The sequence below is a fragment of the Antennarius striatus genome, chromosome 8, assembly GCF_040054535.1.
Source record: "Antennarius striatus isolate MH-2024 chromosome 8, ASM4005453v1, whole genome shotgun sequence".
NCBI lineage: Eukaryota > Metazoa > Chordata > Actinopteri > Lophiiformes > Antennariidae > Antennarius > Antennarius striatus.
In genome coordinates this window covers 21,020,737-21,033,494 of record NC_090783.1, presented here as the reverse complement: position 1 = coordinate 21,033,494, position 12,758 = coordinate 21,020,737, and the positions used below count along the sequence as shown (strand labels likewise).

The following is a 12,758-nucleotide window of genomic DNA, read 5'->3' as shown; positions in this document are numbered from 1 at the left end:
AGGAATTTGGGGATGAAATATCAAACAGCAAAATGTTTTTTGCAATGCTTATTTACGGTACATTTCCTCTGTTTTCAATAATTTTATGCTCAGTCCTGCTGCACATGATTTTATGCTAAGACCAAAGGAATAATTTAGAGATTTAAGCAATTTAGATCAATAATATGTGTTTTTCACATTGCTACTGCTTGCCATTTACTGACCTTGTGCAATGTTTAAATGCATATACTGTACTGCTGGGCACAACAACTGAACTGAAATGAATTTGTTTTATGTACACCAGTGTAGCCATACATTCTTTCAAATCTCCACTTATCTATGTCTTACTTGTGTGTATGACCTTGCCTGAAGTGCCCACTGAAATCAAATGGTTGTGCTATCAAATATCGCCCCCAGAGGCAGCCATGGCCCAGAAAAACCGCAGTATGTCCTTGAAGCTCAAACAAAAGCTCTTCAAATATTTATATATTTTTATTTAACTGAATTCTTTCGCAGAATCAAAAGTGTCGTTTAAACTTTTTACAGTCAAATTATTTTGGACATTTTGAAAACCACAAATTTCCATTGTTATTAATTATATTCGTTTGATATGGAAGATGTGTTATGGAGTTAGACCTTGAGGATAAATGCTTTAATGTGGTTTGTGGATAGAATTGATGTGCGCTTTTGCTTTTGAGTGCCTTCAGCCAGCACTTTCTTTTTCATCTGAATCAAATGCACTCATCCATTGAACAAACTAAAAAAATCTTACAGATGAAGGCTCAAATCGTGGTCGGCCTCGTGAGGGTACACCATTCAGTAGCTCAGCGCTCAGCCCTTTGAATAGTTCTATCAATTTAAAATAGTATGGAATTTTGAAGTCTTCCTCCTTCAATGAATTCTGCTTCTAGATACCCAGTGGAATGTTTGGCAGCAGTGGAGCAGCACAAACCCGGGCCATGCAGCAACAGCAGCAGCCTCCTCCTCAGCCACCAGTGCCACCTCTCAGCTCCTCCCAGCCTAGTCTACGTGCTCAAGTGCCTCAGTTTCTTTCCCCTCAGGTAGATATGCAAACATTATACACGCATCAAATGTGTGACGTGGACCTGCTTTGGTTCATTACACACAAAAAATAAGGTAAAACTGAACATTTTGTCCCATAACCACAGATCATTATTTCTGCAGTGATTTGCTGTGACTGACTTGTCCATCTCCTCTTTCTGCCTGTCCATTCTTTCCTTTTCCACTAGGTCCAAGCACAACTCTTGCAGTTTGCAGCAAAAAACATTGGTCTGAATCCTGCACTTTTAACCTCACCAATAAACCCTCAACAAATGACTCTCTTGTACCAACTTCAGCAACTGCAAATGGTGACTCAGTCTTTTTTTTTCTTCTCCATTTTAACTTTTTTCCATTATAGCTATGCATGAGAATGTGTATCATGGATATTTTTAAAAGATCAAGGCAAAAGCAAATTAACCAAAATATGAATGAAGGTCTTTTTTATTCACAGTACTTTAGAGTGGACCTATTTTTTTTTTAAAATCACTGAGTTATTCTTTCTGTTCTCTTCTCTCAGGCATACCAACGTTTACAAATCCAGCAACAGATGATGCAGGCACAACGCAATGTTTCTGGCCCCATAAGACAACAAGAGCAGCAAGTGAGTCAAGAGTGTGGTCGTGGGAGGTTATTTATATGTGTGAGCTCAGGTGAACCTTGACACAAAACACTGATGCAACTTCATTTTTCAATCAACAAATATTCAGGTTTTTGCATGATTCCACTGCATCTGCTGATTAAAAAAATAACAACAGGGCTTAGTCAAACTCTAAAAATATGCACGTTATTACAAATTAGTTCTCACTGCATATGAGCAGCCAGCCTTCCTCCTATTTTGCACTTTTCATTTTTTGTCTAAGAGCATCCTCTTATAGTCATTGCTGTTTCCTTTGCCCTCAAGTCCTATTCCCTCTTGCTCATTCTGTCTTTTTCCATCATTTCTGTCATCTTGCATCCTGTTTATTTGTGCAATCATGTAAGACGCTCATTATTATTGTTACCCTCCCACCAATTGCCCAAAAGGTCTTAATGCATTGACACTGCTTCTCATTTTTCCCAGGTTGCACGAACAATCACCAACATGCAACAACAGATCCAGCAGCACCAGCGTCAGCTGTACCAAGCGTTGCTGATGAAGCAACACCAACTTCCCTCTCATTCCTCCTCTTCCTCTTCTGCTGGTCTGCATCCTCTCGGTTGCACTGCTGGAGGCCCTGGTTCTGGAAAATCAACCCTTGACCCCTTCACAGTCCCACACCAGGCTCCAGGCCTCGCGGACACACTGCACACCAAAGAGCCTCCATCTTCGCCCAATGCCTACAGTACCTACCCTCTCAGTAAGTCTGGGATGGGGGAATAAACAAGTGCAAATCACACCAAATGTTCTTTGCCTGTTATGTTAGCAATGTCTCAATGTATATCGTACATCTTTACTCAGACCACATATATGTGTGAGATTTATTTGTTGCATCTGTGCAGCTGGACTGAATCCAAACATGAATGTAAACTGCATGGAGGTTGGGGGTCTGTCCCTGAAGGAGCCCCCTCAGCCCCAATCTCGCTTGTCCCAGTGGACACACTCCAACTCCATGGACAGCGTCTCTTGCAACTCCTCAAACATGGAGAACAACCTCAACAAGCATGGTATGTTGACAGTACAGTATTTTCCACACTATAAAGCGCACCTTCAATGAATGACCTATTTTAAAACCATGTTCATATAGAAGGCGCACCGGATTATAAGGCGCGCTGCCGGTTTTCGAGAAAATTCAAGGCTTTTAGGTGCACCTTATAGTGCGGAAAATACTGTATTTACAGCGTATTTGTTGCATTTATAATCTGATTTATAATAAATAAAAGCCTCAAAGTAATTTCTCATGTTTTGTCCTCAATTTTCCCTATGAATTGTCTTTTTGTATATAAGGTGCCATATCTGCTAGTTCTACCCTACCCCCCCCTGGAAAACCTCCTCAGCTGGAGGACTCATACAGCCCTTACAATATGATGTCCACTTCTGAGTCCCCCAGTGGCCCCCTGGTGCCCCCGGATAGCTGGAGTCAAGGCAAAAGCCCAAATGAAAAGATCTCCAATGGGACCAACATTAACTGGCCCCCAGGTGATGACGACAGGATTCAAATTAAGAGCTTAAAAACCCTTTAAAATAATGTCAAACAAAATTTAGGTTTTTTACTTTACATGATTAATGTGATTCTTGATCTCACTGAAGTGACAGTTTACTCACTGTTAAATTGTTTTTAAATGTTCTATCAGGAAGGGAAACATTTCCTGTCACCCATCTCTTACCTGCTTGGATCTGATAATGCAGCATGAATCACTGTCATTGTTGTACAGGACTTTTTAACTACAGTACTACTACTTTTTTTGTCAATGCCAACTTAAGGTTCTGGGGTGAACAGCAGACCTTTTCTGTCTTATTTAGAATATATTTCCATTAAATTGTCTGAATTGCTCCGTCAGAGTTCTGCCCTGGTGTTCCATGGAAGGGCCTTCAGAACATCGACCCTGAGAATGACCCCAACATGACTCCCGGCAGTGTCCCTAGTGGTCCAACCATCAATACCAACATCCATGATGTCAATCGTTACCTGCTGCGGGACAGGAATGGAGGTATGAAAAGGTTAAAAAAAGATAGTTTAAAGCCATCTGTATCCCAGTGAAACACAGTGTAAAATCTCTCCTTGTACAGGTAAACTGTCTGACATGAAGTCCACCTGGTCTGCAGGACCCGTTTCCCAGAGCCAAGCTTCTTTGTCCCATGAGCTGTGGAAAGTCCCCCAGGGGCCACGCAGCACCACAACACCTTCCCGGCCCCCGCCTGGCCTCACCAACAACAAGCCATCCTCCACTTGGGGGGGCAACTCTCTGGGCCTGGCCCAAGGTTGGAGCGGCTCCTACTCCTCTGGTCAGTACTCCCCTTTGAGACGCAGTGCAACTTTTAAAATGTCTTTTCGAATTACGGAATGAAACTGACTTAAATTAATGTCAGTCATCAACTCATACGCCGTCCCTCCGACAAACTCGGTCTCCTGTAAATATGTTAAACATCATCTTACAGATTTACTGTCACTTTCAGACAGTAAATCAAGACAGTTTAACAACTAATTGAAAGTGAGTATTTTCCAAAGTGAGAACAAATTAATCTTTCTGAAACATCTCACACCCAGAGGTGTGGTGCGGTTCATAGATACGACCGTGCTGTCACTGTACAAAGGTTGGGGGACCACACCCTGCTAAACTGACATTTTGAGGTTTACTGACTCTCCTTTTTCTCATCATACATGTGAACTACTTCTACCTTTTGTACTGTAAACATGTACATGGTGCAGATGGTGCAGAATCTTGTATTCTGTCCTTTTATAAAAAAAAGTTAAACTCTGTGACCTCCAGCTCAGAACTAATGCACCCGAACATTTTGACATAAATTATTTAAGAGAGATATTATACCCTGAACGTTTACGTGCATTTCTCTCGTTGTAGCAACTTACTTTTAATTACCGGTATATTAAGTCAAATGATTTTTGAATGAATAGGAAAGCTCTTCCACTTTTACTAACTTACACATATAGTTTTCTATTTAATACTGTAAATAATATTTGGCTTTGTCAACATTTCTATTTCAGAGGGGACAACCTGGAGCACGGACAGCTCCAACAGAACCAGCAGTTGGCTGGTGCTGAGGAATCTCACCCCACAGGTACGTCTCTTGTTCTGCTAATTTCTGTTGATCTGAAGCCATGGTGCCTTTTGTGAAACCAGAACATAAATAGGCGATATCTCAAAGTAGCATGTATTACAAAACAAACAAAAAAGTCTTCATCCAAAGTATTCATCCCTGGATATTCATTGATGGATATTCAAAACGAGCACCTAAAACATTTCCAATCAGCTAAAAGAAGCAATTACATGATAAAAAAATATTATTATTTTTTTGCACCAAAGAATTATTTTTCTATGAGAAAGTGAGTATTCCTTTAGTTTTAAATGCCTCTTATAATTATTTAAATGTAATTTCAAGGAATAGATACAGTCTATAAATTATAGGTGTGAACGTAGCGTCTATTTTATCCTTCAGTAAAATATATCAATAATTATGATGTTTGCCTTGAGGATGAATAATGGAGTAGAAGTCTATAGTAGGACTAATAGCAGTACTGTATAGCATTTGTATGAAATTGAAATATTCAAGGAGAGCAGTATCTTGAATTTGAACTCAAGGATAATACTTGACTATATTGACTCAGTAATATTTTCCCTGTGGTAAAGATCCACCCATTGTTGATAAATGACCCGATAAATGATCAGCTTTCTGTGCTGTATGACAGAAAACCTCAGGGGAATTTCATTCCTGTAATAAATAAATACTTGTAACAACAGTCTTTTGCTGCTTTCTTTTGGCCGTTGTGCTCCAGATTGATGGCTCCACTCTGCGGACCCTGTGCATGCAGCATGGCCCCCTGATCACATTCCACCTCAACCTGACCCAGGGGAACGCTGTGGTGCGCTACAGCTCCAAGGACGAGGCTGCAAAGGCCCAGAAGTCTCTGCACATGTAAGCCTCATGAAATTGTCTTACTTCAGCCAAAGTGAGCTTACTAAAGTAAATGCTAAAGGGGTTGAATGGTGTTTGAGCCATTTATTGATTCCTCTCATTTTCAAACATTGGTTAAAACACAGGAAGAAGATGGATAACACTGGGGATGGGGACCCTGCACTTCCTGGGTTGTTAGTCATACTTTATCATATGTAAGAGACAGGTCATTCATCAGAGGGAGTGCAGATGATTTTATTTTTGTAACATCGAAGTCACAGGGAAGAGGAGGTTGGAAGTCACGCTGCAGTCAGCTGTAACTTCATATTGCAGTGAGTGTTGAGGCAGTCAGACTGGAATGTCCAGAGCAGAACAACGAAAAAATAAAGTTCCTGTATTAGTCCCTCATTTGCTGTGTTTTAGAATCCCTTCCCTAATTTTTATTTTGCAAACAGTGGCAACCACTGCAGCTGGTTGTCATGGAGACAACATGTATGCAATGTATGACTCATCGTTGATATCGTAAAATATGAACTTAACGTCATTTTTATAGATTATTTCGAAGGAATTGCTGTTTTCTATCCAATTGACAGAACACATTTTCATGAAAGCGTTCTGCTGAGAGTATCATTGTTAGACCTTCATGTCTCCTTCTGTCTTCTGTAAGGTGTGTGCTTGGAAACACCACCATCCTGGCGGAGTTTGCCGGCGAGGAGGAGGTGAACCGCTTCTTTGCACAAGGCCAGTCGCTAGGGGCGAACGCCAATAGCTGGCAGGCAAATCCGGGAAACAATCAAAACCGGATGGGGACGACACAGTCCCACTCTATCGGGCAGTGGAGTAGCGGCGGCGGAGGCGGCGGAGGCAAAACCAGCGGAGGTGACCTCCTGTGGGGCGGGGTGCCCCAGTACTCCAGTCTGTGGGGACCTCCTAACGGAGAAGATGCGCGCGTTATTGGAAGCCCAACCCCCATTAACACCCTGCTACCTGGAGATCTGCTGAGTGGGGAGTCCATGTAGGGTTGATGCCACAATACATTAGCCCACCGACCCCATACCACCTTGTTATATAAGCCATTGGTGGAGGGGGTGGGGGGGTCAAAAAACAAAAACAGGAAGAAAAAAAAACCCCCAAGCAAATCATGATATGATAATCATTATCAGTTTGAACTGTGAATTCAGAATCAGAAGGCTCGGGTCGACCACACAGACGGTAAACTCCCGTCCTTCTGTTCAGCTTTGGTTTTTTTGGGGGGGGGGTTTGTTTACATTTTCTGGAGAAAAAACTGTAAGCCCTTTTTTTTTCCGTCTTTGGATTTTTTTTAAAAATGCGTCACATAAAAAAAACTGAAAAGAGACACAACACAAAGACACCTTTTAAGTGTTTTTTCATTATTATGTTTGTATACCTGAAATTCTGCGTGAAGTGTTTATAGGAGAAGCAATCAAAGCTGACATCTGAGACTTTTTTTCCCCTTTTCCCTCCAAAAGAAGAAAAATATCATCCCAAAATGAGACTAACAACCATTCCCAGCATGTCCATGGCCAATGATGTGGTTCAAAGACCTTTACTAGTTACTGTATGTTAACATTTATTTAATAGCACTAATATTAGCCTTAAGTGCTTTTGGTCCCAGGTCCTTTCCAAGCCACAGTTTTTTTAAAGTTTTTGTAATAGAAGAAATATCTCAAATCTTGCACAGTTTTACCCATTGAGACAGAAAGTGGAACTGGTCTGTCACTGGGCAGTTGGAAGGCCTGGTCATGTGACTGACCCAACCAATCATCAGCTTGATTATTTTTCATTTGTCAACGTGATTGACACAGCTGTTGAATGACTTCTTTTTTTTTTGTCTAGAGTTTAGAACCAAACGCATTTTTTTTTATATATTCACCACAACCCAGAATCCTGATGGAAGATCATTTTTCAATCTCACTGCATGTCCTCATACAAGTCTATGTATGTCTGGCGGCACCTAATCAAAGACACCCAGACCAGATCCTTCTGGTCACCTTGAACTTGAAATCCAGATGTGTACTGATGCTTTCTTTCATTTTCTCCCGTCTTGTTTATGATACAGACCATTGGTCAGTTCAGTCAAACAGTTTTTGCAGGAAAGAAGACAAAAACTTCACCTTCATGTAACCGTTACATTGTGCAATATATGCCATTGCCCATTCTTCCGTCCATACCCTATTTTCCGTTCTTTTGTTGTTGTTGTTGTTGTTGTTGTTGTTTGATTGCAGGAAAAGACTTCGGAACTTTGAAAACCTTATTCCCCTTTCAAAACTTGGAATCCCTCCAGACCTCCAGTCCAACTGAAACTGCTGGGAAAACTCTGCAAAGAGGAAGCAGTAGCTATTGAACTGTGTATGCAGCAACCTGTACTCACGAGTGACATTGGGTACGCAAAAAATCCACACTTCCTCTCTGCGTGCTACAGCCACCCAACAGAGACTGAATCCACAGTGGGGCTGGATGGTTCTGGGTATCTGGCACAATACCAAATAAGAGGGGTTCCTCCTAATGCAGTAGACCTATGAGTGTTCCTTGCATTTTGGTTCTGTACGAACAGAAGAGACTTAAGACTTTTACGAATTCAAAGGGTTTTACCATGGCACTTATGAAGAGCAAAATCGCTTCAACTGCAATCCAATAAATCAAAACGAGGAGCAGAAAAACATTGAAAAGAACAAAAAAAAAAACTTTTTATGTACTTTATATGTTCCTTGGAAATGCATCTGGTCTTCGTCTGGTTGCTGGATGAATGCAGCAAAACTGAAATGTACCATTGGACTTTTTGGGGAAAAGAAAATTACAATCTTTGGTAATTTTTTTTTTCCTTCTCTGAACAATATCAAAGTGAATATCACTGTTACTCCAAATGTTTGGCCTTGTTCTGTTTTGGAAGGCACGAGACTTGCGAGGTCAAGCTGTCTCTAGCAGCTGCTAACAAGTCGGTCGGATTTGGGTGGGGAGGTGGGGGGGAGCGTCCACTGAGTGCCTCTCCGCTGTGGTCCTCTGGATGTCAAGCAGCAACCTGGCAGTGCAGCACTTCCTCCTGGGCTCCATTTAGCCCTCCCTCGGTCTTTTTTTTACGAAATGCAGCTCCTCCAAGACTGGCCAATCATGGCTGGTCTCCCACACACCCGCATCACCAACAAGGGGCAAGGGGGGGGGGGGTTGGGAGGTGAGCATCAGTGCTCTCTCCTGCTGTCATTCCTGCCCTCTTCTCTCTCTCTCCCCCCCCATCTCTCAGTTCTTTGACACAAAGATCACTTTAGCTGGAAGATGTAAGTCACATTTCTGGAATTTTTTTTCCAGTGTACTTTGAGAAGATCATTTGACTTTTTTTTTTTTCCTGTGAGTTTTGTTATATCTACATGCAGTGATCTACAAAAAAAAAAAAAAGGTGGCTGCTGATGTAGCCCTTCACTGTTCATATGCAGAAACACTTTGGATAGAGGTGCCTCTGTATGTTCATCCTGTGTATTGAATGCAAATTGAGGATCAATACTACAGAGCATTATTGATTGTCTTGTTTGTTTTTAACTGATCATGCTTTTATGTTTGACAGTATTCTGTAGTACTTCCAGGTAGTATCTTTAGATGTGTTCAAAAAAAAAAGGAAGGAAGGAAGGAAAGAAAGAAAATACATAGGGTGTCTCAGACGAGGATGTGTATGTTTGTCGCTCCAAGCTGCTCCGCCTGCCCACAGGCTGTCCCCCTGTACCCTTTGCCTAGCTGCTATGCTATGACCTCTTCTCCTCCACCTCAACCAGACCCAGTAGCCCTCCCCTGACCAAGCACCAACAGGCCCCTCCTATCTGTTTTCTATGCAAAAGACTAGAGGCTGAGACCCTTTACAGCATGACAAACCTGACGGGAATGAGAACTCCTCACAAACCCTTAACACTTGTCCCCCTGTGCACTCCTGTCAGCACTTCAGAATGGCTGCCGTTTCCGTAAAGCCAGAGCATTGTCGTTTCGTTAAATCCAAAACACTTTATCAAAGGTTGGCCTTTCTGCGCTAGCAGACGCTTCAGTCCAACTTGATCTCAGGGTAGGGGAGTTAATGATACTGAGCATGAGATGCAGCTCTCCGTATGTGTCCTTTGTACTGTGAGAGCCACGTCTTAAATTAAAAGACCATCCAGGCAACAATATACACAAACCACATGCCTACAACTTAATCGTGATTGAAAGAGAACAGGCTTTTGTCCTTTTCTCAAAAGGTGGCCTATTGTTGTTTTAGGGGCCCCTTATTGTAAGTAGTAGATGCCAACATAACGTGCCAATACAGATTATCTTACTCATACTGTATCTTTTTAGGGAGCACTTTTGTTCCCTGTTTGGAGGAGCTTTGATAAGTTTTGCAGAGGGTAAAGTGGGGGGACAGGAGGGATCAAACAAATGGGCGGCAGCATCACACCCTTAAACAACTGAGATTTTTTTTTTTTTTATGCTTTTGTGGGGAATGCCCCATGCAAAGGAGAAAAACTTTATTCAGTTGGGGGTTCCAGTTTGCTACAGTGCACAGTTGATGGGTAATCCCGGGTAAATATTTTTTTAAAACCAAAAATGAAATCACATTTTAACATCATTTTTATGAAGTTTGACATAAAAATCTTTAAAAAATGCTTAAAAAATCTAAATGAAACAAAAAAAAAAAAAAGATCTATAATATGTTAAAGCTCTGCACTTCTAGCTGAAACATCTCCGGTCATCAACCTCTACAACCATCTAAAGGAGTAGACTGATGGCTGGGGTGCCTTTTTTTTTGTGGATGCTGTATTTACCTTGTTTTATGTTTATGTCCTGCTCAAAGCGGGTCCACTGAACTGTACGTTTCCACAGACCCAAATGGCTTGGGCCCACTGTATATCAGACTCAGTTTCCCCATCCTGCAACAGCGAGGAGGGGAGAGGCACATTTCAAGAGGTACAAAGTCTTAAAATGTTTTAACAAAAAAATTAAATTACAAAAAAAAAAGAAAAAAAAAGAAAATGGGAAAAGGCTACCTTTCAGGACTTACAGTCCTGCAGCACACAAGCAAAAATCACTATTGCCTGTTTCTGTAACTGCCTTGATCCAAGCTCAGACAGACCCAATAGCCGAGGACCTCCTAGCATCCTGTACTAACTGGAGAACCCTGACAGTGAAGGGGGTTTCCCCATGCTGCACCAGCATCGAGAGGCTCTGCTCTCTATGGCTCTGTTCTAGATACCAGTATATATGTATACACTTATGTACATATGTACATGTATTTACATATGTGTATATGTAACCTCGGAATCTTCATTTTATTTGAAAGGTCATTGTTTAATATAACTGAAAATGAGCAATATGTATTTTCCCCGCAAATAAGTGATACAAAAGACAGAATTTGGGTGGGGGGGGTGTAACTGATACTTGATTGATTGAAAGCTGCGTCTTTCATAAACGGAGTTGGATTATGCACGTTCTGGTTTTGATGACATTGCAGTACTTTTAATGTGCTTGTACTGTTTATATGTGTATTTGTTTAGTTCATTAGCATAAATCTAAAAGCCCAATCCAACCAGTTGATAAAAAAAAATCACATATCAACATATCAAAACACAGAAATATATATATACAGTATATATATATATATTGAACACACATACTTGAATCATGAGCGCCAATTACGTAATGTGAAGTCAGTAATTTTGTTTCCTCTATCTGACAGGTACATTTTGGGGCTTTCAGAGACTATAATTGTATTTCATTCAGTAACAAGTACAAAATCTGAAGAAAACAAAATGCAAGTCATCTTAGACGTGTGTTTGAAAGTCAGATATTTGTGTGAAAGTGTGTGCAAGAAACTGTGTGTTCCAGGCACATGGCCTGTGCTGTTATGTTCCACTCAGTATGTTATATTTTGTCTTTTTTTTTTTTTGTTAAATTTTGTTGGTTTGTCAGAAACTATTCTGAAAGACATTGTTATTTTCTTCTAATGTTGCACTGAGTGTCTTCTACCCCTCACTCAGATAATCGTAGATGAACGAGTAAGTACAGAGGGGAGATGGTTACAATTCATGTGTACATGTTTACTCAAGGACTTAATGAATTCTTTTCATTCTATCTGTAAAAAGTTTATCTACCTTATAGTGGCTTTTATTGTGGAATAATCCAGTACAAGGATTATCATTGAGTATTGCACCATTTTGTTCCAGTTACATAAAAAAAGAGGGAAAAAAAACAAAAAGTATAAAAAAAAATATTTGAAAAAAATATAAAAGGATGAAAAAAAAAGAACTGTGGCCATAGATAGCTGTAGAAGGACTAGTAACCCCTGTAATGTAATGGAGACATGGAAAGTGATAAAGTCTAGGAGTTGAGTTTGTCACAAGACTCATTTCAAAGGTGCCTATCTTTATTTTTATTTTATTTTTTCAAAACCATTGTTTACAAGTATTTCATTTTTTTGAAGTTCAAATAAGTTAGAACTTTCTAACTGGACTGTTGTAAGAAAAAAAACAATGACGAATTTCATCTTCCATCAAATACAGACATGAAAATTTTTTGCAAAATGAAGATGTATGCTATTTTAAGAACTCTGGGATTGATCAGTGTTGTCATATTTCAATTTTTAGTTTCTTTTTCGGTGTCTACAAAATATCTGTATGTATTGAGTTGTGAATTTACGTTTGTAAGCGACATAGTTTGCTCACTATCTTGCACACTCAAAAAAAAAAAAAAAAAAAAAAAAGTTGTGGATTTTGTCTCAGGAAGGCCAGAGTTACAGATACCGACTCCATCATTTCTTGATTTAGTATTTGCGTTGGGGAAAAAAAAGGCAACTATAAACGATTAAACTCCAAGCACTGAAGGTTATGGGTAATATAGAGATTACCGTTGTTTCTTCCTAAGAAGAAAGTTGTAGCAAGTTATATATTTACCAAATAAGACTGAGAATCAACTTTGAAAAACGTGGAGTGCTTTACATGTGAAATCTGAGTAGAAATTGCTTTACATTTAAACAATGATCAGTTGTTTGATTGTCAAAAAGACGGTGACAGAAAATGCATTTGTATGTTTTTCACGTTCTGTAATTTTTCCATTCTGTAGTTCAGGAGCATTGTGCAAGAAGTTTGTTGGCTTTTTTTTTTTTTTTTTTTTAGTTTAGTTTTTATGTTTTTCTCAA

General features: G+C 40.1%; 1 protein-coding gene across 1 annotated transcript in view; it reads left to right on the top strand.

Annotated features, from left to right (window-relative positions):
• Nucleotides 1-8,915, top strand: part of tnrc6c2 (trinucleotide repeat containing adaptor 6C2) — a 43,466-nt gene extending 34,551 nt beyond the window's left edge. Inside the window, exons 12-22 of the mRNA XM_068320954.1 lie at nucleotides 891-1,040; nucleotides 1,230-1,349; nucleotides 1,559-1,642; nucleotides 2,102-2,378; nucleotides 2,521-2,685; nucleotides 2,966-3,157; nucleotides 3,520-3,669; nucleotides 3,749-3,964; nucleotides 4,683-4,756; nucleotides 5,472-5,611; nucleotides 6,258-8,915. Of these exons, the coding sequence (XP_068177055.1) occupies nucleotides 891-1,040; nucleotides 1,230-1,349; nucleotides 1,559-1,642; nucleotides 2,102-2,378; nucleotides 2,521-2,685; nucleotides 2,966-3,157; nucleotides 3,520-3,669; nucleotides 3,749-3,964; nucleotides 4,683-4,756; nucleotides 5,472-5,611; nucleotides 6,258-6,609 (1,920 nt within the window). The 3' untranslated portion in view covers nucleotides 6,610-8,915. The remainder of the gene's footprint in view (nucleotides 1-890; nucleotides 1,041-1,229; nucleotides 1,350-1,558; nucleotides 1,643-2,101; nucleotides 2,379-2,520; nucleotides 2,686-2,965; nucleotides 3,158-3,519; nucleotides 3,670-3,748; nucleotides 3,965-4,682; nucleotides 4,757-5,471; nucleotides 5,612-6,257) is intronic.
• Nucleotides 8,916-12,758: the final 3,843 nt, after the last annotated feature.